We start from the raw sequence: 25,156 nt of genomic DNA, 5'->3' as shown, positions 1-25,156 counted from the left end.
GACGGGCCAGCCCCCGCCCCCCACAGAGGGCATCCAGGGCTGAATGACAGACGTGAGTGGGAGCTGCCTGTGAGGCACCCCTGTGGGGACACGGGGGCTGCGGGGTGGGGAGCTCATAGACAACGGTGGGCAGTGCCCGAGTGTGAGTGCCCACCCCTCCTCTGTCCCATCCACAAGTTACCTGTGGTCAGGTCACAGCCGTGGCAGGAGGTGGACCCCCTCGGTCCATGTGGCCTGCTGGGGCTTGTCCTGAGGCGGCAGACAGGCTCACTCGGCCGAGGGCCTTCCGACGACTCTGCACAGACGTTAGAACAGGTCCGATAGCAGCCGTGCTGTGCTGTCTGCACGAGCCAGCCTGCGAGAAGCCGGGGCACATGGCCACCATTCTCACGTCCAGTACTTACGCGGGTCAGAGACGGGCCAGGGGCCAGGGCGGCCGTCATCCGGTCGGGAAGCCCCCTCGCTGTAGAAGCGCGTCCCCGCAGGGACCAGGAGAGTTCTGGTTCCTGTGGACGCCGCTCTGAGCCGGCTTCCTCCTCTTTCTGAGTAGAGTGACCACGGTAACGCGAGCTGTTATTACACAGAATGAACGTCTTCCGTGCACTGGTTTCATGATTCAAAACTGACCAAAATCTATCCATTTAATTTTTTCTGACATTTCTTTGAGATAAACAGTCCATTTTTAAACTTTCTGTTGACTTTACTTTTTAAAGCCATTTTAGATGTAGGAGAAGTTGCCGAGATTGTACCAAGTTTTCATACTTTACACCCAGGTTTTTCTGTTGCTGGCTCCACGCACGGGCACAGGACATTCGTCACAACTAACAAACCAGTGTATGATTACTATTAACCAAAGCTCACGGTTTGTTTCCATTTTCTCCGTCCTTCACTGGTGCCCTTCCTCTGTTCCGAGGTCGCACCCAGGACACCACCTCGCCGCTGGCTGTGAGGCTTCCTCAGGCCACCTGTGGCCGAGACCGTGCCTCCAACCCTCCCCCATCCGATGACCCTAGAAGTTGGGGGGTCGCTGCTCAGTTATCTTGCCGGATGCCTGTTTACCCACAATTGCCTTTTATCTTTCTCCTGATTCGACTGAGACTGTGGGTTAGGTTAGAAGATCCCCGAGTACAGGGCCCTTTCGCCCCACCGTATACCAAGTGCACACCATCGACCCCAGCAGGGCCGTTCGTGGGGCCCTGTTTGTCTGGCCAGGGCGGGGATGGTCCACTTTCTCCCTCGGCCCCTGGGACAGCGGGTCTCTGGATTGCGGGGCTGTTCTCCCCCCTCCCCACTGCGCCTTTTGGGCGGCCGTCACTAGGCACGGCCCCCACGCACGAGTACGGTGTTTGCATCAGTTACTGGGGCTCTTCTGCTCAGGGCCTTTATCTTTCCTCTCTTAAGCATCAATTTAGTCAATCATTTTCTTATGTCAGATAGACTTATAACCACTTATTTTACACTCTGACTTGTAATCCAAAATTACTGTGTTTTTTGCTCAAACGTCTCCAGTTTTGGCCACGGAAGTCCCCTCAGTGCGGTCCTGTGCTGCTTTAACGCAGGACTTTTCGTCTTCCCGAGCAGGAGGGCGAAGTTCCGTGCCCTCCAGCCAACTGACAGGGGAAGCCAAGGCCCAGCCTCCGGCGGCGTGGCCTCAGAGCCAGGCTGGACAACGTTCCGGCCGTCTTTGTCAAATCCGATTAAATTCAACTTAAAGGTTCCTTTAGCCTTAAGAACGTATGACTGTCTCTTCCAAAAACAAATTAAAAATCAATAATGACTGGCACTTAATTATTCACTTCATTGCATGCAGACAGGGAGCGGCCAGTTTCTGCCGTAGGTCATTCGGAAGCTCCCATTCGCTGTGGCAGGTGCTCGTGTAAAACCCGGCTTCTCGCCACCTCATTCGGGGCTTCCCTCCCGGACGTTTCTACGGGGACCGTAAAAGCTGATGGCGGGACGCTGAAGCTTCATGCAACTCTCCCCAACTGTACACATAACAAGGCCAGGAACACTGTGTATCATTTAGTATCAAGAGGAGAGAGAAGACACTTCTCTCTCTGAACGAGAAAAGCCATGGAGGCCGTGACTCGTCGGGATGCTTGGCGAGGCCTCAGGTCGCAGAAGAGAGAAACTCCAACAGGAGGACGGATAACTGAGCCGTGACCTGGGGGACAAAGCTGCCCAGACACCATCTAACCCACAGCACCCCCACAGAGGGGAGAGGAGGGGCCGCACCTGTGTGGTCCTGGGGAAGTGGGTTTACGGGCAGCTCGGGGACGTGGCCAAGGGCCTTCGGTAGATCAGCAGCCAGAAAGCACTTGCGTTCCCGCAGCTTCCGCACAGGCCTGTCTGAGCTCCTGGTCCGTCTGTGGGGGTCTTTGTGGGATGCGTTGAGGTCCTAACGCGGGGCCACTTTCACGGTTTTGTTAGGTGGACAGTGTACTTCTGGGGTGCGTCAGAGTAAATGCACAGCCCGGTGTGTGTTTTACTTACAAGTGTGTATCAGTGATCGGTAGTTCACCTGCCGATGTCCCGATGCCCTGGTCCCAAAGCGTCTACGGTGGTCCAGGGTCCAGGGACGGACTGGTGAAAAGAGTGGCCATAGTTACTAATGTCCCCTTTTCAGCCCCGAAAGGCCCATGAACTTTCCAGGGCTGCCACCAGGGGGAGGGCTCCCAGCTTTGTCCCTGTCCCATGGAGCTGGTGGGCCGAGACCAGAGCCCAGACCAGGAGACCACAGGCGGGGTCGCTGCGCTACGTGGACCAACTTGAAAGGCCGTCGCGTGTTGGAGGGATGGGAACACAGCGTCCGCAGGGATGACTGGCAACCACTGACGAGGGGGCACCGCTCCGGGGGCCCTTTACAGTGAGCAAGCTGTGCCTGTGCCGGCGATCAGGGGATGGGCAAAGGCTGCTTCCGGAGCCGCTGGGAGAGGCGTGTGTGTGTGTGTGTGTGTGTGTGTGTGTGTGTGTGTTTGGGGAGTGGCATTCGGTGGCTCTGTGATGACCGGGAGCTTCCCTGTCACTGATTGATTGATTGATTGATCGATTGATTGACTTTGTTGGGCTGGCCTTGCCTGGTAGAATTATACAGGTTTCAGCTGTGCACGTCTGTAATGCATCATCCGTGGGCTGGGTTGTGTGTCCCCTCCCCAAGGAGCGTGCCGGCCATTCAGCAGGCGAGCTGTCGGTGCAGACGGGACGTGGAAGGCTCTGCTCCATTTTCCGCGTAAATCCAGGGTAATTCCGTGAACGTGCGGTGAAGACCCGGGAGTGTGGTAACCAGGAAGTGGAGTGGAAGCTGAATTTCGTTTCACTTGGAACTTATCCCCTGAAGTCCCTTGTCATTTTAAAAGCTCAGGGCACCCGTGACGACCATCGCCGTGGACTTGGGGTCACAAATCTAACACCTGCCCAGGCCGTCTCCGCAGCCGTCACCTGCCCCTGGATTTAGAGTGGAGGCAGCCTCCAACGGGGTTTTGTGTCTCCCATCGTGCGTGTTTTTATTTGACGGCATAATGAAACAGGCGCTGTTTTAAATGAGTTATTTTCCTTTCAATGGTCGATTGTAAGAAAGACATGATACTGGTGTTTCCAAATGACCACTTTACACCCTCTGTGACTTTTGTTCCAGAACATTCTATAGGACGTTACCAAACACTGTCTATGAGGTGAGGTTTGAGGTCCGACAGGGTGGCGATGCTTCTTCAGTTATGACGTGGGTCAGGGTGAGCAGGACAGTGTCCGCGATTCAGTCACAGATTTTCCCCCATCGACAGACCACCTACTGCGTGTCAGGCCCCCAAGCCCCCCCTGCACTGGCCGCAGGGCAGTGGACAGGGGAGGGCCATCCCCGCCCTCACAGGCCTCACGTCTGTAATGAGAGGAGAAGGGCCCGCTTCTTGGAAACACGGTGCAATGCGGGGTGGCCGTCCTCGGACGTCTGGCAGGGACGTTGCCGAGCGCGTTCAGCTCGGCATTACTCATTGTTGGGGAGGTGATGCCTTTGTCGTACTGGGTATTTATGAATGGTTACAGCTCAAACTTTGTGACATTACATGCTAACTTACAGATGTTTTTCTGGAGAGATGATTTGGGGAGTAAAATATCGTGGTTTTATCTGTATTTTATTGCTCTTAGGACAGGAAAGAGGTTTGTCTTTAACTTAGGAAACTTTGGTGTGACTTTCCTCCACTTTCTCGCCAGGGGCTCCTGTTGATGCGTTACACACGCAGCTTTAAAACCTGTTTGTGTCCGTGCAGACGTGAGTCGTGCTTCTAAACGCTGGAATTTTGTTTTTACCCATTATGGTCAAATCATATAGTAAAGGGACAAAATTGGGGTGAATATTAATAACCCTAAAGTGTAATCAAGTTTAGATTTTTGGAGCTAGAAAAGTGAGGACAATTATAAGTTTTTAAGCAGGTTGTTTACTGGACAAGAAAGGTATTAAGATAAATCATAACATCTGAGAAATGTGGTTTTATATTTTGCTTGTTTCATTTTGGTTATAGAATGTTCTTGTGATATCAAGCATAAGATCCCAATTCAGCACTTCAATCAATATTCAGTGTTTTCTGTTGCTATCGGAGACTAACTTTCCATAATTTCCCCATTGAAAAATCTAAAATTCTTGAAAGAAAAAAATCACTTCAATGCATAGGAACTTTTCAAGAAGATAAGGAAATGCTCCAAAAATAAGAATTGAGCAGGAACTTAATTCTTAGGAGGTCAGCCAAAAGGACGCCAGGAGCCCCGTTCGTGGCCTCCCAGTGGCTGGGGGCCCCGGCTGCACTGAGGGGGGCCAGCTCCCAGGCTCGGGCAGAGCTGGGGCGAGATCAGACGCCCGAGAATAAGGTGAACACCCTCGAAGAGCAACAGTTTAAGGGAAAAGACCAAACTAGAAAGAAACGTGCACAGTAAGTCCGACGGCAAGGAAGCTCGTCTGCTTCAGAGCAGGTTCAGGGCAGCCTGCGACCCTGTGTGCGTGGAGCCGATCGCTGTTTGCAGGGACCACGAACCGCAGACTGGGGGTTAAGGAAAACCAAGGCTGGGTGGGTGGTGCCCGAAAGCGCCAGCAGCAGCAAGCGTGACTCCCCCCTGAGTAGCTCAGTGAGTTCCCACAGACAGATCACCAGTGACCAGGGCCCAGCCATGCGCCCCAGAACACGAGGGGGTGTCCCAGCGTCTGGGGATCGGCGGAGGGAAAAGGGGCGGAACCAGACCCCCAAATGCTGGGTGTTTGAATTGTTAGGAAGAGAATATAAAACAAAATGCAGACTCCAATTAAGAGGGGAATGTTTATCTAAAAAATGAGGGGTGTATCTGAGACAAAACAAAGCAAATGAAAATCTAAGAAAAATTAAATAAATGAGAAAATAGACTTTACAAGAGTTTAAATGGCATTAGGCCATCGAATTGCACGTAAGTAATCATTCACAGCTGACAAAGAGGGCCAGCGGGTTGTAGAATAAGACAGACCGAGTGTTGTTGAAGATGAAGTCCGAGGTAAGTTTGGTTGAGGCTCCTTTAATCTCCCTAATTTTTCAGATTTTCACCTGGGGGTAAGTTTTATTTTAGAGAGGGTGTGAAGGAAGGAGGGGGAAGAGAGAGAGAGACATCGATGAGAAACATCGTCCGGTTGCCTCTCGTGCACCCCGAGCCACGGCGGAGTCCCCAAACTGTCGGTGTGCAGGACAGCTCGGGGTTGGGGCTGCTTGTCACTGGAGACAAAAACACAATGAGACAGGCCGCAGTCAGTGACAATAAGTGAAAAATTTCCAGAAAGTCAGATTCTGAAATTAGAATCTCCAAGCGTATTTAATACTAAACAGGCAAATTTAAAAATACCCTTTCTGTGTATTGTGGGCAATGACCAAAGAGAAAATGTTGATATAAACGGATGAAAAAGATAGCTGACAAGGAAACAACCATGAGAATGACATTCTCTAGCTTTATTCAGATGTGATTCTCGAAGAGAAGTTGTACTTATCTGAGAAGGAGAGTGTGATGTGCGAAATGCGTCACATCATGAGATGACGGCCGCGACGGAGCTAACCAGCAGACCCACCGCTGTGCGGGAAGGTCTCCGTTTGGCGAGGAGAACCGCAGGTTCCCATCTCCGGGCGGATTTTGAGTGTGAAGCCCACTGTTTCCACCCGCAGCTCCTAACTCACCTTATGGCCCAAACTCTCACCCGACTGCACCGCCGCGGCTTTCCGGAGGGTCTCTGGCACCGCCATTCTGTTCCTTTTACCGAGAGCTCAGCCACGTGGATGGGGCTGCCCACGGGGAAGCGAGATCACACAGTGCGTGTCCCCCGTGACTGACCGGCTTCACGTGGCATCACGCCTGCCAGGTTTACCCATGTCGTCGTACAGGACTGGGTGGCCTTCCTTCGTTTTATTTTAAGACTGAAAGCATTGCATTTTGTGCATAAACACACACCTGGGTCACCATTTCTTTTCTGAGCATCTGCTGACGGTCACATACGTCCTCCCCTGTGTTGGTGGCCGTGGAATGCAGCTGCTCCTTTGGGACGGTGACTTGTCCCCTTGGGACACGCACCCGACAGTGCAGTTGCCGGGTCACACGGCAGCTCTGGCTTCAGTTTCCTGAGCACCCGCCGTGCTGGTTTTTGTGGTAGCGGCACCAACCCCACACCCTCCCTGGCCCTTCCCTGCTGACCTTCTGATGTCAGCCGTCCTGACAGGTGAGCCGTGACATGTCAGCCCTAGTGATGACGGATGACCTGACCAGCCTGGCCGGGGCATCCGTACCCCCGAACCTTCTCTGTGCACTGTGCCCGCCCCCCCCCACAGTGGCAGGTCCCTGCCGAGGGGCACAAAGTCTCAAGCCCACGTGCCTCCCCTGGGTCCTCACGGCCAGGCCCGTGCTGACACCGCCCGGCTGTTTTCTCCGGGGCAGAGCCCTGAAACGCACGAAGGTGTACGCCATCTCCCAGTTTTGGGGTTTGACCAACTTTGTCTCATCCTCACAGCCTTCTGTGGGGACACGTGCGGGGAGCCCGCCGAGCCGCTCGGGGTGATGGAGGTGCCGGGAGCCTGCAGTGGGGTGTGCGGGTGTCCACAGGGGACCCGTTCCCCCCGGCCCACACACGGCTTCTGACGGGGTGGCGTTTCCTTAGGAGAGGTCCGCTCCAGCGCTCGAGGGATCTGCCTCATCTCCACGACACGCGTGTTGTTGCCGGCGCCTTGGGGCTCCTGTCCCCTCCGCCCCAGCCACACCGTCGAGGTGCTCAGAGCTCCCTCCACAGAGACTGTGAGCTTGTTAAGGCAACGCTGAGGTCTGGGTTCTGTCCCCAGGGACGCAGCTCGGATTCAGCTCCCGGGCAAGGCTCGTTTGTGACCTTGCCCGCTCCACAAAGCCTTCTTGTGCATTCCGGTCTCCGATCTTTGCCCTCCCGCACAGTTCCCAATGCCCTTTGACCCCACGGAGCTCCACAGGCCATCGACACCCCACGTGGTCAGTCTCCGACTGCCACCACACCCATCCTCACTAAGGCACCGGGGTCCTTTCTGTACTCCCTCGATTTCCTACCCAGTTTTCTCTGCTTTCCTCCTCTGGCAAAGCCTCCACATTCGTTGGACCCAGCTCCCCGCGGACTCTCCCAAACCCAGGAGCTAAATGTAACTGAACACAAGGTCACACCAGACCGTCTGCTGCCATCAGCCTCAAGTGCGTCCCATTTCTGCCCTGCGCCCTCGTTAATCACCCTTGCCCGGTCTGCCATCTGTCCCCTCGCCTGATTTCCCCGGTCCCTCCCCACGCTGCTAGCTGTGGCTAGCGTGCTGCTTTCTGCTCCTGAGGAACTTCTCCTGCCTCTGAACTGATCAGCTGATTGCAGCTGGATTTAGGGTCACCCCTCGACGGGGTCCACCCACTGTGCCCCAGGTCCCTGTTCATCTCCCAGGGACACGGGTCGAAGGATGTCACCCCCCATGTGGCTGTCCTCCCTGCACCAGCGTCATCCGTCTTGATTCTGTGCCCCCAACGGCGATGTGTCCCACGGCCGCGCCACCCACCACGGCACAGCGGGGAGCTGCAGGGCACACTGACTCGTGACCTTGCAGCTCTGGGCTCGGAATTCCAAGGTGCGTCTGCCGGGCTCTGCCGCTTCTGCTGCTCCTCCCCAGCTTCCAGGGGCGCTGCGTCCTCGGCTCACCCTGAGGAGGGCAGCCAAGTGTCCACCCCTCTCATCTCTCTGCCCTGCCCTCCGTCTCCTCTGCTCCACCACAGGCCTCCTTCTCTGTCCCCCACCCCGCTTACCCGTCCCTGAGGGAGACTTCTGTAATTACGTTGGGCCCACCTGGAAAATCCAGGATAATCCCCCTTCCCAGGACCCTTAATCAGATCCACAAAATCCCTTCCCCCCCTGGAGATTTGGCTCAGCGTTGGGGCCTCTGAGGCGGCTGCGATGTCTTCCACCAGAAAACTAAAACCTACTGCAATGCAACAAAATTAAAAAACGAAACTAAACAAAGCGAAACCCCACCTTGCCCTCGGCTTCACGGCCCCTTCCTTCGGGGCTCTCGCCTGGTTTAACGACCAATACGGCCGGGCTGCCTCTTTCTGGGCTCTTTAACCCGCCCTCCCCACCCCGGCTCTAAGCAGGCTTCCGCCTCATGGCTGCCACAGGCTGAGTTCTGAAGGCCATCCGTCGATGGTGTCCCCGTGGTGGGTGTCAGTGTTGAGTTGTTTCCATCTGAACCGGAGGACACATCCCCTAGGCACTCGGCACCTGCATCACCTTGTGTCACCGGCCACTCTCCTCCCCAGCCGTGTCCCCCGACTGCAGCTCTCTGTCCCCTTCCCCTCAGATCTGCCAGGACGGGAGCCACATCGCCACCTGCTGTAGTGAGCCCCCCAAACTGCCCGCCCTGCTCAGGGGCACCACTCCCCTCCTGAGTTCACTCGGCCCAAAGCCTGTCCTTGCTTTTAACCTCATGTCCTTTTCATGTCCCCTCAGGTCCCAGCTGCCGAGACCTGTGTCAGCTCTGCCTTCACACACACCAGAAACGACAACCTTCCGCCACCACTACAGCCCCCTGACTGAAGCTACCATCCCCTCCTGTCCCCACCCATGAGTGCTGTCTCTCTGGTGTCCCCGCTCCCCCCAGCCCTCAGACCCTGTCCCCTCTGGGAAGGGCATTCCTGCCACTGCCTAGTCCCCAACGCCAGTCTGGCCACTCCCTCCCTCACCGGCCCCGCACAGGTGAGGTGAGAGCAGCAGGGTCTCCACGAGTGTACACCGCCACCTCGGGCTGTGTCGCTCCTCCTGAGCAGGTGTTCCCTCCCTGTGCAGGTGTCCCTCTCCCTGTGCAGGTGTCCCCTCCCTGTGCAGGTGTCCCCCTTTCTGTGCAGGTGTCCCCCTCCCCGTGCAGGTGTCCCTCTCCCTGTGCAGGTGTCCCCTCCCTGTGCAGGTGTCCCCTCCCTGTGCAGGTGTCCCCCACCCTGTGCAGGTGTCCCCTCCCTGTGCAGGTGTCCCTCTCCCTGTGCAGGTGTCCCCCTCCCTGTACAGGTGTCCCCCTCCCTGTACAGGTGTCCCTTCCCTGTGCAGGTGTCCTCCTTGCACGTCCAGGTGGTTCCATGTGCACTACCTTCAGGTCCGAGCTGTGTCCACTCCGTGTGAATGAAACCTCCCCCTGGGCCTGGTGCCTTGATTCAGACTTACTTCCCCAGCAGTGCCCCCCAACCTGTCCTGTCACACACGTGCCGATACCTGAAGGCACCAGAGATGGAACGTGAAGGCTGTTTGTTCAGAGACAGCTGTCACGGGGACATCAGCCACTGTCATCTGTGTTTTGGCAAAGATTGGGTGTCGGGCAGAAGGGGCAGTGTCATGGTGGAAAAGGGGGGTCAGGTGTATACCGGCTGCAGGTGAGGCCCTGGCGACACTGGGGGAGGAGGCCCCCTGGCAGTGGGGCAACCTGTGTGATGGGTCAGGGTGCGTGTTTGGCTCCCTCAGGTAGGTCCTAGGTTGGAAACAAGGAGGAAAATTAGGAAAACCGCCTTGATCCTGTGGTGCCCAAAGGTGCTGTTTGGCTTCCTGGGCTGTGAGCAGAGACAGAGCGTGGTCTCCAGGCCAGGCTGACTCGGCAGGGCCACCTCCGCTCTGGGTGGCAGTCGTGGGGGTGGGGCAGGGGCTTCCTGGACAGGGGGGGGCAGAGTCTGTGTTGACACGCAGTTCGGCCAGTGTCCCTTTGCGTACCCAGTGCCTCGTGCCTTTGCCCTTCGCACGTCTATGGCCTGTAGTTTGGGAAGCGTCAGTGTTGGTGACGGATGGTGGGGGCGATCAGAGCTGACATTCCCGAACCCCCTTATTCCCGGTGCCGTGTGTGCAGTCTGCGCTCCGTGAAGAGGAACGAGCAGCAATGGGGGGTGGGCCCCGCCGTTCCGGTCGAGGGCGAGGGGATGGGCGCAGACGGGGAAGGCTGACTGGAAGCAGTTTGAAAAGCCGGGTTCCGCAGGCACCGTCCTCCCGTTTTGCTGGTGTAAACAAAACGCGTTTGCCTGCGAAGGACTTGGGAATGACCTTTACAGCCATCGAGTCTCTGAGGAGAACTCAAAACCGATCTGTTCATCTGTTTAACGCAGGTCACATCATGCCGGTGGCCATTAGAAAGAGCGTTTCATTGCTTTGCTCCTCCTGTGGCTCACTTTCGACAGGAACTAAAGACGGAAGGATTGGAGTCCTGATGACTTTCAACCACACACCACAGTGTGAACCTTCCTGACCGTGCAGCCCGCGGAGAGGAGACCCTCTTCCCAGGCACCCAGGGTGGCCAGGCGTTTGTCCCCGCAGCGTGGCCCGGAGCGCCCTCTGGTGCTCGGGCGACGTCACAGCTTTTCCCTGGATTTCCTGCTCCCGAAGGCATTTGTCTTGTTTCCGTGTGAATGAGACAGAGGTTTTGAGGTTCTAACGTCTGACACCTAGTACTGAATTCTGGGCCCAATTGCTTTGACTTTAGGGTGTCACTGATCTGCTAATTCCCATCAGAGCTCACAATACTAAATGTCTCCCCCAGATCTTACCCTGCCTCTATGCCAAACACTGGAGAATCTGGCTGCCCTTTGCCCAGCACGCAGGCACCCCTCCCAGGAGGGGCCGTGTCCCACTTCCGCCCGGGTCGGCGCTCCGCGGGCGTCACTGCGCTGAGTCTGCCCCACTGACTCTCGGGGGTCATTTCTCACCGCAGGTTGGAGGAAGATTAACTACCGTGACTTTTAATACACTCTCATTTCCCCTTCTGAATACTGACTGTATCTGGGAAAGGTGGCGATTTAAAATTAAATACCGAAATGATAACATTGCTTATCTCTTTGAGGTAGAGTTATATTAGTTCATCTTTTTGTTCACTGTATGTTTAATTTTTAAATGAAGAATATTATAGAACATTCTATCTAGAACCACCCGTCAACAAATCGATTTGGGTTGTGAAATATAAAAATAAAATTAGATGGATTTCAGGCTGCAGGTTGCAGGGACCTCAACGCAGGGTCTGGTCTGGGCTCATTGAAGGTTTGTTTCACCCGGCTCGGCCCCTCCCTCCACACCTGTCACACCTGAGAAGTCCGTCCTACCCAGTGCTGGGGGCCCGATGTTCCGCAAACCGAGGGGACAGACCGTTTCGCTTGTTCACGGAGATTTGGGGAGAGCTCCCAGGAACCCCGGTTTGGGGGTAGACACCTTGACGACATGACAGGCACACTCCGGCGATTCCGGACAGTTCCTCGGTCCACCAGTTCCTCAAAAAACGCACTGGGGCGAGACAGCTGCTGGTTTACTGTGGTTGCAGCAAACGCTTGCTGTGGTCAGGTGTGCCACTCGGCTGCCCGGCCCCCTGGCTACCTGCTGCTTCGTTGCTCATGGCCGTGGCCCTGACGCCCAGGCCCTCCCGGTGCCTGGGAACGTTCTCAGACACCCGAGGAAGGAAACCAGGAGGGACTGTTCCTGGTTGTCAGACCTGCGCACAGTGTGGCCGCAGCAGCTCACCCACACCTACCTGTCCATGGGTCGGGGAGAGTCTGATATCAGCCTGCCCCCGAGGCGAGTCTCCAGCTTGTCACAGAGGGAAGGTGGACATGGAGCAAATGGCATAGAAAGGTTCTGACTCCAAAAGATAATAATCACACTGCGGTCTGGGTAAGGCAGTAGACAGAAATACGACGAAATCCTCATATTTTAACCTGATGCCCCCCCCGGAATTCAGGGTTCTAGGGATTGTTTGGGGTCCAATGTGGCATCCAGTTCATCCTGGGGAGAGGCCGGGATCCAGGCTTCCTGACTGAGGCTGAGTCGTCTGCCTTGGACCTGAGAGGTTTTCAGTGGACTAAATCTTTTAAACTCAATAAATTCAATCTTAATTAAATATTGATTTATAAGAGCCCTCCCCAACTGAATAATGCCATCTGAGTTCCAAGACAAAACTGCTTTTCTGTCACCATTGGCTTGGACGTTTGTCGGAATGGATGGGACCGAGACGGTGCCCGAGTGTGCCTGCCTCAGTCGTGGGACGAGTGGGCAGGAGACCGACGTCACCGGAGCCTCCTTCCCCACCCTCGCTCCGCAGTGGTCTGGGGCCAGGCCTGCGGACGCAATTCCATTAAGGAGTCAGGAGAGTGTGAAGAGTAATCAGACGAGTGCCCACAGATTGGATGATGCCATCGACCTTTACATCAGTTAGTGCTAATCTACTCTGAAAAGATTCGGAGATCAATGAAGCAGAATAGGTAGCCCAGAAAGAGACAGTGAAATGAATATGCGTTTACTACTGGACACATAATGCATCAGCAAACTACGGGGAATGGACTATTTAATGAAGAGAGATAAAAGATTAGCTGCTTGAAGAATTTGAAGCTTATATTTACCTGCTGCTAAAAAAAAAGTGTTTTCTCTATGGCGTAAGATAGTGTAAATGGTGAAATGCAGAAATCAAAGTCAAAGAGCAGAATGAAAAATCGACTCTCTCCACTGTGTTATTTATTAATTAAGGGCAGAAATGAAACACACAACTTACATTTGTTTACTGGCATTGACAACTGTTTTTATTTTCATTTGGATGTTTCTAAAATCCTTCAGTTAAACTTGAAATATAACATTTTTATCAAACTACCTCTTAGCCGTCACTTCAGATCGCTCATTTCTCTTGAAACTTGGTAGACCAGCTGGCTTTCCACCACAGTTCTGGTCTCCACAGATCTTAAAGGTATCCTTTGATTCTTCCTCTTGTTTTCTGTCACTTGGAATCTTTTTTTGTCATTTATCGTCACTCTTTCCCATAGTTTTATTATTTCCCTCAGCATTTAGTGACCTTTTTTCATCTCTCTCCTCCGGAGTCATTTTGATCTTCTGCGAAGTCAATTATCTCTCATTTTTAATACACCCCAACCTTCGACATACACTCACAAGCTTATTGACTTTTCCCACTACAAAAACACTTGCATGTTAAAAAGTGAAAGTAAATAATCACGTCCAAGTCTGTGTGGGGGTGTGTGTACATGTGTGTTAGTGTGTGTGTGAGAGAGAGAGTTTTAATTCTGATTACAATGGATATAAAACTTTTGCTTAAACTGTTTTTAATTCTACGTCGCGACCATTATTTCAGTAGCAATATTTAGGCTGTTAGGATTACTCAAGAGCAGGAAAGTGCCACGGGGCTGACAGGCAGGCCGCTGTGTACGTGACCTTTCTCCGTGGGGACTCAGACCTCCGGCATTTCGTCCTTGAGAGTGGCGTTCAGATGAACATGAACTTACGGAAAGAACGCTGGGGACGCTTCTCATTATTCCCAAGGGTGCATTTCTAGATAATGAACAGTTTCCTCATTTTTTTCTGGTCATGCCCCGTGTTTGGAAAATAGAGTTAAAAAGAAACCCTTCCAACCCTCACACCCTTTCCACAAGAGCAGCAGAGAGAAAACCTTCCTTGTTGGCGGAGCATCCGAACGAAACGAGCTGCAGGCTCACGGTGGGGGGACCGCCCAGGGGTGTCTCTGCTCCCCCAGAGCCGGCCCGCCCAGCCCGTCACTGCGCGGTTTTGGGGTGAACCGGCCACTGCTCCTCCACGACCAGCACCTCTGCGACGCCCAAGTTCGCCTGAGACGTGCCTTGTCCCTAGGGTGCCCGTCGCTGGCCAGCTGGCCTCGCCCAGAGGAGAGACCAGTGTCCTCTGCAGACGGTTTGCCAACTTGGCCCCGGAGGTCAGGCCCCCACAGGACCGGGGGGCTGGGGGCCCTGTCTCCCTAGGTTTAGCTTCCAGAGAAGCGGCTCCCGCATCCCGAGAAAGTCCCGGGTCCTACAGCTGACAAAGGCCTGTCCTTTGTTTAAGGATTTACCTGCGTCACACGGAGGAAGCACTTACAACTGCGAGTTCTCCAGAGGGAATGCTCAGAGTGGACGCTCCAATGCTCGGAGGGGCGGCAGTCTCCTCCTTTTCAAGGAGGGAATTGAGACCCTTGCAGTAAACTGCATGTTTCTGTGCACCTGTTTTAGTAGAAAACCCACACTCTCCTTCTCCTTGTTTAAAACACAGGCACACCTTCCGAACCCTGCCTTCATTTCCTGAGGGAAGCCCATTGGAGCGAGCATTTTTCCGGGAAGTTCTTAGAAGCCCACCTGGGGCTCACAGTGCGTTAAAGATGGCTCCTGACTCGTTAACCCTCCTCCCCCCAGATTTAGAGGTTTTTCCCTTTCTGTGACCCCGGGCTGCCTTTGGCAGATGGCAAGCGGCAGAGCAGACACCCAGCTCCTAGAAGACTGGTGTTTCCTTCTCGCACCCTTAGCGCCTCCAGCTGCCACGTCAGAGGTCCGATCGCCTTGCTGCAAACGCAGGCAAAGAGGCCTGTCTGAGCCAGGGAGGCAGACCTCGGGGCCCAGGCCGCACAGGGAGGGACACAGGTGTCACTGACTCCAGACCCCAGTTGACACTGGCCTTGACCTGGTGCAGGGTGCCTGAGGCAGGGGGCCCAGGGTGAGAGCGGCCCAGGCTCCGTGGCCCTGGCGGAAGGGAGGCCGAGAGCGCTGTGGGTGGTCGAGGTCCGGACGGAGGACCCCGGATGGAGGACCCCGGACGGGGTCTGGGTGATGAACACATGACGTGGGTCTGCCAGGCTCGGAGGCGGCACCGTGGAGCCCGCGGCACGTGATCCCACAGAAGGGCCGGGCCGTGTTTTCTGCTTCGTTTTCCTTGCTGAAGGTGCTGGACTGACCGACAGACCTGGGGAGGCCACAGTTCTGAACTTGAGGTTGAACTGTGCCGCGTTCATGGGAGGTTCCGGCCTTGCGATGTCGTAGAAAGTTCCAGGAGACGGCAGCCCGAGCCCTTCACACCTGCCCTCCAGCTGGCTCGGGCCGGCAGCTCCCCCTAGTCATGGCAGGGTCCGGCGAGCAAGGGTCCTGCACATCCACGCCGGCCCCCCCAACTCCGCCGGCTGCCCTGCCCCTCCCCGGGGGTCCCGCAGCTCCCGTCTGCCCCTGCTCAGCTGTGCAGTGGCGTAGCTGCCGGATTCCGGAGCAGCCTTCCTTGGATGTTTTCTTTCCTTTTCTGCTCTTTTCCTTCCATCCTCTCTTTCTCTCTCTCGGAAGGCCTTTCTTTCCCCCCAACAAGGGGTGGGATTTGTCCAGGGATGGGTTTGCTGGGGAGGGACTTGGCTCTCCCACTGGCCTGACTCACTGATTCCCCGTCTTCTAGCTTCCAGGTTTGTGGTTTAATGTGTTTGATGGAAGTCAGATTTTTTGTTTGATTTTAAGTAATTTGTTATGACTGGTGGTAAAATATGATTTCATTTTGTGCCTGAAGTTTAACTTTGACTGCAAACGTTTATTTCAACTTTTCCCAGAACCTCCATGAGCCCTGGCATCTGAAAGATGGAGTTTTATTGTTAAGTGGTGGCCCCTCCCCCATCTGTCAATCTCTCTGAATTTGCCTCCTAGGTCCTTGAATTTACTCCAAGCCCTTCATATTTTTCCCCGCGAATCACCTCTTTTTCTATGTTTGCTCTGTGTTCAGAACTTTTCTTCCACTTGACCTTCAGAACGTCCCATTTCCAGTCAGCAGTGGCCTCCCCGAATTCGCAGACCCCTGTCGACTTTTTCAAGTGTAAACCTCGTTACTCCAGGTTCCAGGAGCTCTGCCATTAGTTGGCTCTGGCTCTCACTGCGCTGGTTTGTGTGAGACGCCCTCTGTTTCCCAGGAGACCGGCTGCTCCTGGGGCCCACGGGTGCGGGGTGCGGCTTGCACCGGCTTTTTCTGCCTGTTGGTCCTGTGTGGTTTCTCTCACGTGAGTCTCAGATCTGTCCCCGGTGCAGGTGGAGTCAGTGTGCTGAGTGGCAGCCCACCCCGGGGTGGCCGGGCTCCTCCCTGCTGGCTGCGGCGACCTGCTGCGACTGGACAGAAAGCCACTCTCTTGCCTGGAGTTGCTGGAAGTGCCTGTGTGGCCCCAGTTCCCAGGACCCTCGCACTCAGTCAGGGGCTCCCCGAGGCCCCAGACCAAGGGGCCCCCAGACTCTGCAACAGTCCTCAGATTCCCCGGCCCTGGAACTATCCCCCTAAACCTACAGAGGTGCACAATGTCTCCTTCCTCCCAGGGCTGCCCACATCTGCCCCCCACCCTGGCCCCCCACAGTGCTTCGGGCCCAGCCCCAGGCCTCTGCTCCAGGAACCCGGGTCTCTTGTGACTCTCTGAGCCCAGCTCACTCCGCTGGCAAGCTGTTCTTTCCTCCTGGAATCTGGCAGAACCTGTGATTTAGCAGAAAGCCTGCAGGCTGTGCGTTGGCTGGGCCCCAGCTCCTGCCCTGCTTGGGGCCCTGCTGGCCTCAGCGCTGGGGGGAGGGGCCGCAGCACCCAGATACCTTCTCTGAACCAGGAAGGACCTGGCAAATTCCAGAGAGGAGGCCTGTGATGGGAGGATAAAACCTGCAGTCCACCCAGAGGACAAGGTGGAGGAGGTCAGTGAGGCAGGGCGAAATGCTCGCCTCTCCGGCTCTCTCTTGTCAATAGTCCCAGCCAGCGTCCCCCAAGGCCTCTGGGACCGAGAGCCAGCGATTGTAGGGTCCGCCTGTAGGGGAGTTTTTGGCAGAACGGCCCCTTGCCTGAAGGCACCTCCCTTGGGGCGATGGGAGATGTGTACGAAAATAAGGATTGTTGATCAAAGATTCTCCAAAGCCTCAAGACCGACTCAGATCTGCAGGGGCCAATGGACCCAGAACCAAGAGATTTAGAGATTTCATGCTTATCCTGGGACCCCTGTTGGCACCCACATGTCAATCACCTCTTGCCCCGCCTACTGTCCCTTCCCCTGACCTAAAGAAGCCTGAGTCCTGGGCTCTTTGAAGATGGGTTTGAGGAACCGCTAAGTTCCCGTCTTCTCCAGGGGCCGCCTTGTCAACCAATAAACCTCTTCTCACTCCAGACTCGGGGGTTGGAATATTGGCCTTTTGAACCAGTGGCCTCAGGGACTAGAAAGCAGTCGGCTGTGCAGAGGTCGGGGGGTGCGGAGCGAGGGGGCCTCAAAGGGATGCTGAGGCTGGTGACGAGGCCCGTCCGGAGCCGGGGGAAGGGCCTGTGCCCAGGAGTCTCACGGGAGCCTTGGGGGTGGGGTGGCAACGTGACCTCCCCGGGTGGCTCTGGCAGGTGCTGCCACACAGAAAGAGCCCACGCACCCCGTGCTGGCAGGGCCAGATGCCGGTGCCAAGAACTGTGGCCGCGAAGTGAGAGCTCTTCCGTCAGGAAAGGACCCGCCAGGAGAACGGGGCGGGTGCTCAGGACCCCCAACTCCACAGCAGCGTGCACATCGCCAAGTCACAAGGCCTGGGGGTTCGGGGTTCGGGGTCCTGCTGGAAGCCCATCGGTCTCAGGGTGAGGTCAGGGTGACGAGCCATCTCTCCTGGTGTGGAGGACAGCTCTGCGGTCTGTCCCTGTGTCCCTCTGTCCGGTCTCGTGGGAGAGTGGCTGGGGGGGGGGCTTCCACCTTAGGACTCAGGAGCCGGCACATTCGGTGGGTCCAGGCCTTCTCTTTTGTCTGCAGAGGTCCCGAGCCCCTGACCACGGGTCAGGTCTGGGCCACCGTCCTGCGCAGCCTTGGGGNTGAGAGCTCTTCCGTCAGGAAAGGACCCGCCAGGAGAATGGGGCGGGTGCTCAGGACCCCCAACTCCACAGCAGCGTGCACATCGCCAAGTCACAAGGCCTGGGGGTTTGGGGTTCGGGGTCCTGCTGGAAGCCCATCGGTCTCAGGGTGAGGTCAGGGTGACGAGCCATCTCTCCTGGTGTGGAGGACAGCTCTGCGGTCTGTCCCTGTGTCGCTCTGTCCGGTCTCGTGGGAGAGTGGCTGGGGGCGGGGGGCTTCCACCTTAGGACTCAGGAGCCGGCACATTCGGTGGGTCCAGGCGTTCTCTTTTGTCTGCAGAGGTCCCGAGCCCCTGACCACAGGTCAGGTCTGGGCCACCATCCTGCGCAGCCTTGGGGGTGGCTGGCCATCAGGGGGCGGCTGGGTCTGTGATGGGTGTGCATGAGAGACAGAGATGTGGTTTCTGGAGCTCGGGGTTCACGATAAACTTAATCGAAGTCTGAAGGAGTGGGGGTTTCACGGGGCCGCTCTCGGCAGGTGTTGCCGGAGGAGGGGCACAGGCCCCTGGACCCGAGGGTCCGGGGTTTCGTGTGGACTCGTGGGTTGCAGAGAGGTCAGGTGGCCTGACAAAAAGGACCCAGGCGGTGGCCCATGGCCACGGCCCGTGTCTCACACTCTTTTCTTCCTGTCACACTGTAAGCCCTTGGAAACAGACACCCTGCTGATCTCCCTCTCTGTCCCCGGAACTCCCGTACGTGGAGTGACAGTGGGTGGGGGTGTCATCCTGGCCGGGGCGGCGGCAGCAGGTCGTTGAGGCAGCGACGGCGGGAGGGGCAGCCTGAGGGGAAGGCGACAGCGGTCAGGTGAGGGTGGGAGCCCCGTCCTCTGCCTCCGTGCCGTTTCACCCCGTCACACGTCCCCCCAAGTCTACTCTGTAAAGCTACACCGTAAAACCACGCCGCTCGCCACCGATCAAACCATTTCTCAGTCCCCTCCTCTGGAGGGATGCTGACGGGGACCTTTGGCCCCTTCTCGTGTCTGGACGTCAGCTTTGTGACAGTCATCATGCTGGCCGTGCACTGACGAGGCTGGCTGGCTGGCACCTTGTGCCGTGTGGGCCCGTGGGGGGCGTCACGTCCGAGGCTGTAGCTTCCCCGGGTGAAGGTCAGCCTTAACCTCCACTGAGCCTGCCCGCCGCCCTTTCACACCTAAGCCGACACACCTCGGAGACGTCCGAGTGGTGCCCCCCCAGACCCCTCAGGGCCCAGCCTCCACCCGAGCAGGAGGCCCCCGAGCCCCCAGTGTCTTGTTCCCCAGCACCATCCCCACGAGCAGCCGAGGATGAGTAGTAACGGCCCTGCCCCACCGTGTACGGGCAGAGGGTGCCTCTCTGTTTCACCTTTCATGCATCTGGGAGGTTTCTCCCCGCTCTGCTTTCCCCGCCCCCTCCGTCTGCCATCCACGGTGTCGTATGGGCCCTCCCCCCCCCAGAGCCTCCCGTGGGGAACGAGCAGCCACGCTGCCACGTTCCAGAGCGTTTCCTCAGCTGAGCTTGTGCTTCCTGCCGGTTGTTGTCAGTTTGACCCAAGTAAATTCATAAAACTTCTCACTGGTTTGGTGTGTCTTGGAACAACGAACTGTCCCAAGGTCCCCTCATCTGTGAATTGAACTCATCGTGTAAATCTCATAAAATGTTTAGTGATATGATTCCCAGGAAGAAGGAAGGTCTTGACTGTAACCCTAACCCTAAAACACGGATCACTGGTCCTCATGAATGCAGTTTCTCGGGGTAGAAGTAAGTGTGTCGGCACACTGTTCGGGGGGGTGGCTGTTACACGCCTCGCCCCATCTGGGCTGCACAGGTTGCCGGGACCCACAGTACCATCCGAGGAAGTTACAGGTGTGCCACATTCACCAAATACTAGTGTGCGAGTGCCTTGATTATGAGGTGAGTATCTCACTTTACATTCTCAAAAATTAATGCTGAGCCTACTTTTGTCTTTAAAACATGACCTTGATGTTCCATTTAAAATTAGAGACCCCACAGCATCAGGTTTTCCAAAAAATCATTACAGTTTAATAAAACCAAAAATATGAAGAATAGTGAAAAAATTATATAAAAGACAAATTAATACAAAAGAAATAAAGCAAATGGCACACAATCCCTTAAGCCGCAGAAGTGTAGCCCCAGACTCTCAGATTAGGTTGCATGGAATTTGGGGAGAGCCCTGGAACACACTGTTTCTACGCCTCAGAGACACAGGCCACACGGAATAAGCCCAAGAACCACCCGCCGGGCAAAGTGACCTTTCCCACTCGAGAACTCACAGAGGGCGAGCTGGAGCTCACAAAGAAGAGCTTGCGTTTGGCTTTGGTTTGTTTGTTTTTGGCGAGCAAGTAAAACTAAGACACTGTATTTTTCTGTCCTCTTACCCATGTTGATAAAAACCCAAAGTCTGTGTTCAAGCAGTCATTCCAATATTCATACACATACGCGATTTCTTACCCAAACGCCTCCCTGCCATGCACAAAAATTTAACAGGCAAAGAATTTCACTGTCCTGACGTCTTCCGCGTTCCTCAGATCTCAGATCTATCGTCCTCTGGGCACAGCTCGGGGTCAAACGCAGAGCTCCTGGCAAAGTGCGTGCGTTTCAAAGATGCCGATGCGGTGTGAGAACCGAGGCCTCAGGGGGAGTGGAAGGGAGCCGGAAAACGGGTGTCACAGACCTTTCTCGTTTCCTGTATCTTGCTGATTAGAGACTTTCTCAAACCTTCATTATACACCCAGGGCATTAACTGTTAAGCTGTTTTTAAACAATTAATACTAACAGTCTTCAGTCTCATCCCGAGTCCCTGGAAAGCAGTGGTGGAATTCTGTTTATTCAGTGTAATCGATCAGCACGTTATTTAAAATAGAACCAGACAAGCTTCTCTCTGTTTGCGGGAGGTACCCTCCCCTCTGCGTGCATAATGCCACCTCCCAGAGAAATCGCAGCTCTGAAATGACAGTCTCCAGCAACCTCATTTTAAAGACACTGATGAAAGAGAGAAGACGCACAAACCACTTAGGAAAACAAATCACTGTAGACAGACACACAGTGTGCCTTTCATTCTGCGAGAGCCAGGGGAACCCACGCCGCGGCGGCCTCCTGGGAGGAGGGGTCTACAGAGCCGAGCAGCAAACCCCACAGGGTGATGGCTCCTCTTGCAGACAGCCGTGGGCGTTCGGGTCAGGCTTGACAGGCCACGTACAAGCTTGCACGCACCTACACGTACTGGCTTCTGGAGTACACGCTCAGGGGCTTCTTCTCCGTGTGATGGCTTTTGGGGGTGGCGCGGTGGGAAGGCAGGGAGTACCTGTAGGCCCTGCTCTCTCCACGGGCGTAAGAGACGCAAGACAAGACAGCCCCCGCAGCCACCATCGCCAGCGCCGAGGCCCAGCCCAGGTAGAGGGCCTCCCCCAGCTCGCGCTTCCGGCCGTCGTCCAGGGTCGGGTTGTAGAAGTCCCTGACGATGGAGCTGGCGACCCAGCTCACGGGCGTGAGCACCACCAGGCCTGCGACGATGAACATGACGCCAGCCGCCAGCAGGACGGGGCTCTTGGCCCTGTCGTCGTCCCCGGTGCACCTGGTGCACTGCATGCCGAGGATGGCCGTGGCGAAGGCTAGGACGGACAGCACGGCCGCCGCGCACATCAGCCCCCGGGCCGCCTGCAGGTCGGGGGGCAGGGCCAGCAGGGAGTCATACACCTTGCACTGCAGCCGGAAGGTGGCCTGGCTCTTGCAGCTCATCCACAGCCCCTCCCACAGGTTCTCAAACACCACCAGGTTGCCCCCAATGAAGGCAGACACTTTCCACTGCGGCATGATGGTGACGGCCACCGTGCCCACCAGGCCGACACCGCCCAGTGCCAGCCCAGCGTACTGCAGGGCAGAGCGGGCCATTGTCCTCCAGACCGCGTGCACCGACTGGGCTCCGGAGCCGGCGAGTCCGCTCGGAAGCCAGGTGTCCCAGGAGAGAACAGCGTCCTGTAGCAATGAACTCCCAGCCCAGTGGTTTTCAGGTAAGAGCTGCTTGACTACCTCTAATTAGATTCAGTCCAGTGCAGGCTGGCTGAGGCCCCGCCCCTCTGACAGGTAAACTCACAGAGCAGGTGGGGCAACTTTCTTGGCCAATAAAAGAGGGAGGGCAACGCAGCTGTGTCTGAACTGACCCGAGAGACTCGGAACGGCTGGGCCTGCTCAGAAACGTTCTTTGTGCTTCTCCGTTTTCCAAGACAAGGGCGGTGTGTGCAGGCCTGTGGGCGTCATCCGAGTGCTGGCACACATGCCCTGAAATGCCCTGAGCAAGCCCTCGGGATGTGGGCAGGTGCACCTTGTGCGGGCAGTTCTGAAATTCTGCGTACGAGCTGCCTGAGAAATTTTCTAGGACTTGTCAAAGTGCCAGCGTGAAAGGGGAGCAGGGACCAGAGGAGTTCTCCTGCCTCGAGGGGCACGTGGGATCCAGGTGGTCGATGTAATTTGTCCATGGCTTTAAAGCAGGCATTCTGGGGTCAAGTCAGGGGACAGACCGGACCGCAGGACAAAGCCGGGCACTGAGCGCATGAGGTTTGCCTTCATGGTGCCAAGCACACAGTTTTCTGTTGAGCCAGGAAAACTGTCTACTGGTATTTGAACCTCAATTTAGGAGAAAAAAAAACAGTGCAAGAAAAAAACCTATTGGAATTTGAATCTTGATTTACGAGGAAAAGCACAAAGAGTGTGTGTGATCTCACTCGCCGCAGCCGTTGAATGACCCGGGGCTCCCAGGCTGCTGGCTCGTTTTGTTGCTCCATCTTTGCGGCTCTTTTCAGACCCTGGCGAAAGTAGCTCTGCAGAGGGTTACAGAGTTATGCTCTGCAAATCACCCTCTGCAAATCACCCTCTGCAGAGTCTCTCCCAATGGCTCACATTTCTGAGTGAAATCCTCGCAGGACGAGGCGGCCACAGCCACGGAGCGAGATCACGCCAGGCGTCAGCCACACTGGCCTTTGAGCCTGCGTCTGTGGGAGGAAGTAGGAGCTGCTGAGCGAAATGCAGGTGGACCTGCCTGTCTCTGCTGGAGGCACAGACCAGCCTCCGAGATGCTCTGCCATCGGGACGGCCATGTCTGCGGAGGAACCGAGTGCGGCCAAGAACCCAGGAAGGAGAAGCCTGCCCCCAGGGGACCCGTCTCTCCTCGAGAGAGCCACCCCCACCCCGTTTCTGTACCACCAGGAGCAGGACTCCAGCTTCACAGTGAAATCCACTACTTTGAACTCGGGCGAGCCAACCGCGTGACCAGGCGCACGCTTTCTCACACGTGAAGCACTCCGGTCCCTGCCTCGCAGTGACCAGCCCTGAGCCGCCCGCTGTTTGGTCTTCGTTCCCAGAACTCCCGCCGCTACTTGAGATAATATTTGCTTCTGCCAATCAAGCAGTTGCCAGTGTCTATTTGTGTGTGTGTGTTTGTATGTTTTTCCTGTTGCGCTGACCGCTTTCAACCTATATTTATTTTAGATTATTTTTCACTGTTGACTAACTGTCCTTGGCTGACCGTCTTGTCCTGAGAAAACAAGTGGGCATATCAGTAGATCTCTTGGTTTGTTGCTCCCAAAACACCGCTGTGCATTGCTCCACGCCCTTGAACTCCTGCCCTGTCTGTCCTTCCCGGTGAGTGGCTGCTCCTTCTGTCCTGGGCCCTGGAAGACAAGCTGGTTGGTGGGCCGTCCCCCTGGTTTGCCCCTCGCTGTGATTCCTAGTTGACGGCTCTGCCGAAAAGCGAACTCCTCTCGGTGTGGTGAGTGTCTAAGGGCTTCCTCGGCTTTAGAAACACCGTCGACCGGCAGTTTAAACCACAGAGATTAACCTCCCACGGTTCTAGAGGCTGAGAAATGGGGACTTCTGAAGGTTGAGTAACTGGCTGGAAGCCCCAGTGCAGGGCCTCAGGTCTTCAGACCCCGGAGGCCATGCTCCGACCCCCGACCCCCCTGCCAGGGGCCCACCGAGTCAGTGACTGCGAAAGCTGGAGCTCTCGCCGGTCTCCGCACCGCGTGGCTTTCGGGGGTCTCCGCAGCAGGACTGAGGGAGAGAAGGCGCCCCCCTTTCCCAAAACAGTGTGACACGTGAGACGGTGGCATTCATGAGGGCAAAGGCCATGGGTGTGTGACACACGTGTGCACACGCCCTTCCAAGCGAACGGTGAGTGTGAGAGCCCCGGAGAGGACTTCCTGGCGTAGAGTCAGGTGAACCCAGCAGGGAGAAGTAATTACCCAGGCAAGTAGGGCTAAGCCCTGTTACTGATTAATTTACAAAACAATTAACTTTCCACTTAAAATTTAAATTAAGATTCTGCCTGCCTTAGGCAAGCAGTGTTTGCAAATTTTAATAGGGTTAGACATTAAGTGCCTTACTTAAAACCAACTTCAGTCCACACAGGGTAAGAATATTGTTGGAACAGCGGCGTGTAGCACCCTCGGCCTTCGGCTGTTAGAGAAAAAGACATTAGAAAATATTACGAAGGGCTGGACCTGCAGGGCTCTTTCCAATCAGGATAATAAGAAACTGTGAGGTTTTACAAGTTCTTACATCAGATACTCACAGAGACTGTAAAGTTTTTGAAGGATGTCTCATAAAACACCTTCTGGACTCTGCCCTCTGCCCGGCCAGCGCAGTCTGTGCACGGGGCACCGCAGCCGGTTCTGGGGTCGAGCCGCGCAGGTGGGGGTCCCCGTCCCCATGGCCTCCATGCACACAGCTCTGCGGGGCGCGAGGGAAGGGCCGCAGGGTCAGCGACTCGGTCACACTGAACCAAGTCACTGAAGGAACACCAGTGTCAGCCCTCGATGGTGCGGCTTTAGAAATGCCACCTTGGTCTGCCCCAACACGGCGCACCCTCCACCCCCGGTCCTCCGCAAGTGAGCCCTATTCCAGGGCTCCCAGGGGCGCTAACAGCTACTGCTTCTGAGGGCCTTCGGGTGTGTCTTTGTGTTCTCGTGCGTCCCCACCACCCTGCCACGTCTGCCTCCTCACCCGTATGCGTTCCCCCATG

The 25,156-nt window shown here is 55.9% G+C and overlaps 1 protein-coding gene across 1 annotated transcript; it reads right to left on the bottom strand.

Moving 5' to 3' along the window:
• Positions 1-21,123: 21,123 nt before the first annotated feature.
• CLDN8 (claudin 8) lies at positions 21,124-22,773 on the bottom strand. The gene has a single exon (XM_037029671.1). The coding sequence runs from the start codon at positions 22,030-22,032 to the stop codon at positions 21,355-21,357; it is 678 nt and encodes a 225-aa protein (XP_036885566.1). The 5' UTR covers positions 22,033-22,773; the 3' UTR covers positions 21,124-21,354.
• Between the last annotated feature and the right edge of the window lie 2,383 nt (positions 22,774-25,156).

The sequence above is a fragment of the Sturnira hondurensis genome, unplaced genomic scaffold, assembly GCF_014824575.4.
Source record: "Sturnira hondurensis isolate 20B ecotype Veracruz unplaced genomic scaffold, ASM1482457v3 Scaffold0020398, whole genome shotgun sequence".
NCBI classification, from domain to species: Eukaryota; Metazoa; Chordata; class Mammalia; order Chiroptera; family Phyllostomidae; genus Sturnira; species Sturnira hondurensis.
The sequence above is the reverse complement of the archived record's forward strand: the minus strand, read 5'-3'. Positions and strand labels throughout refer to the sequence as shown.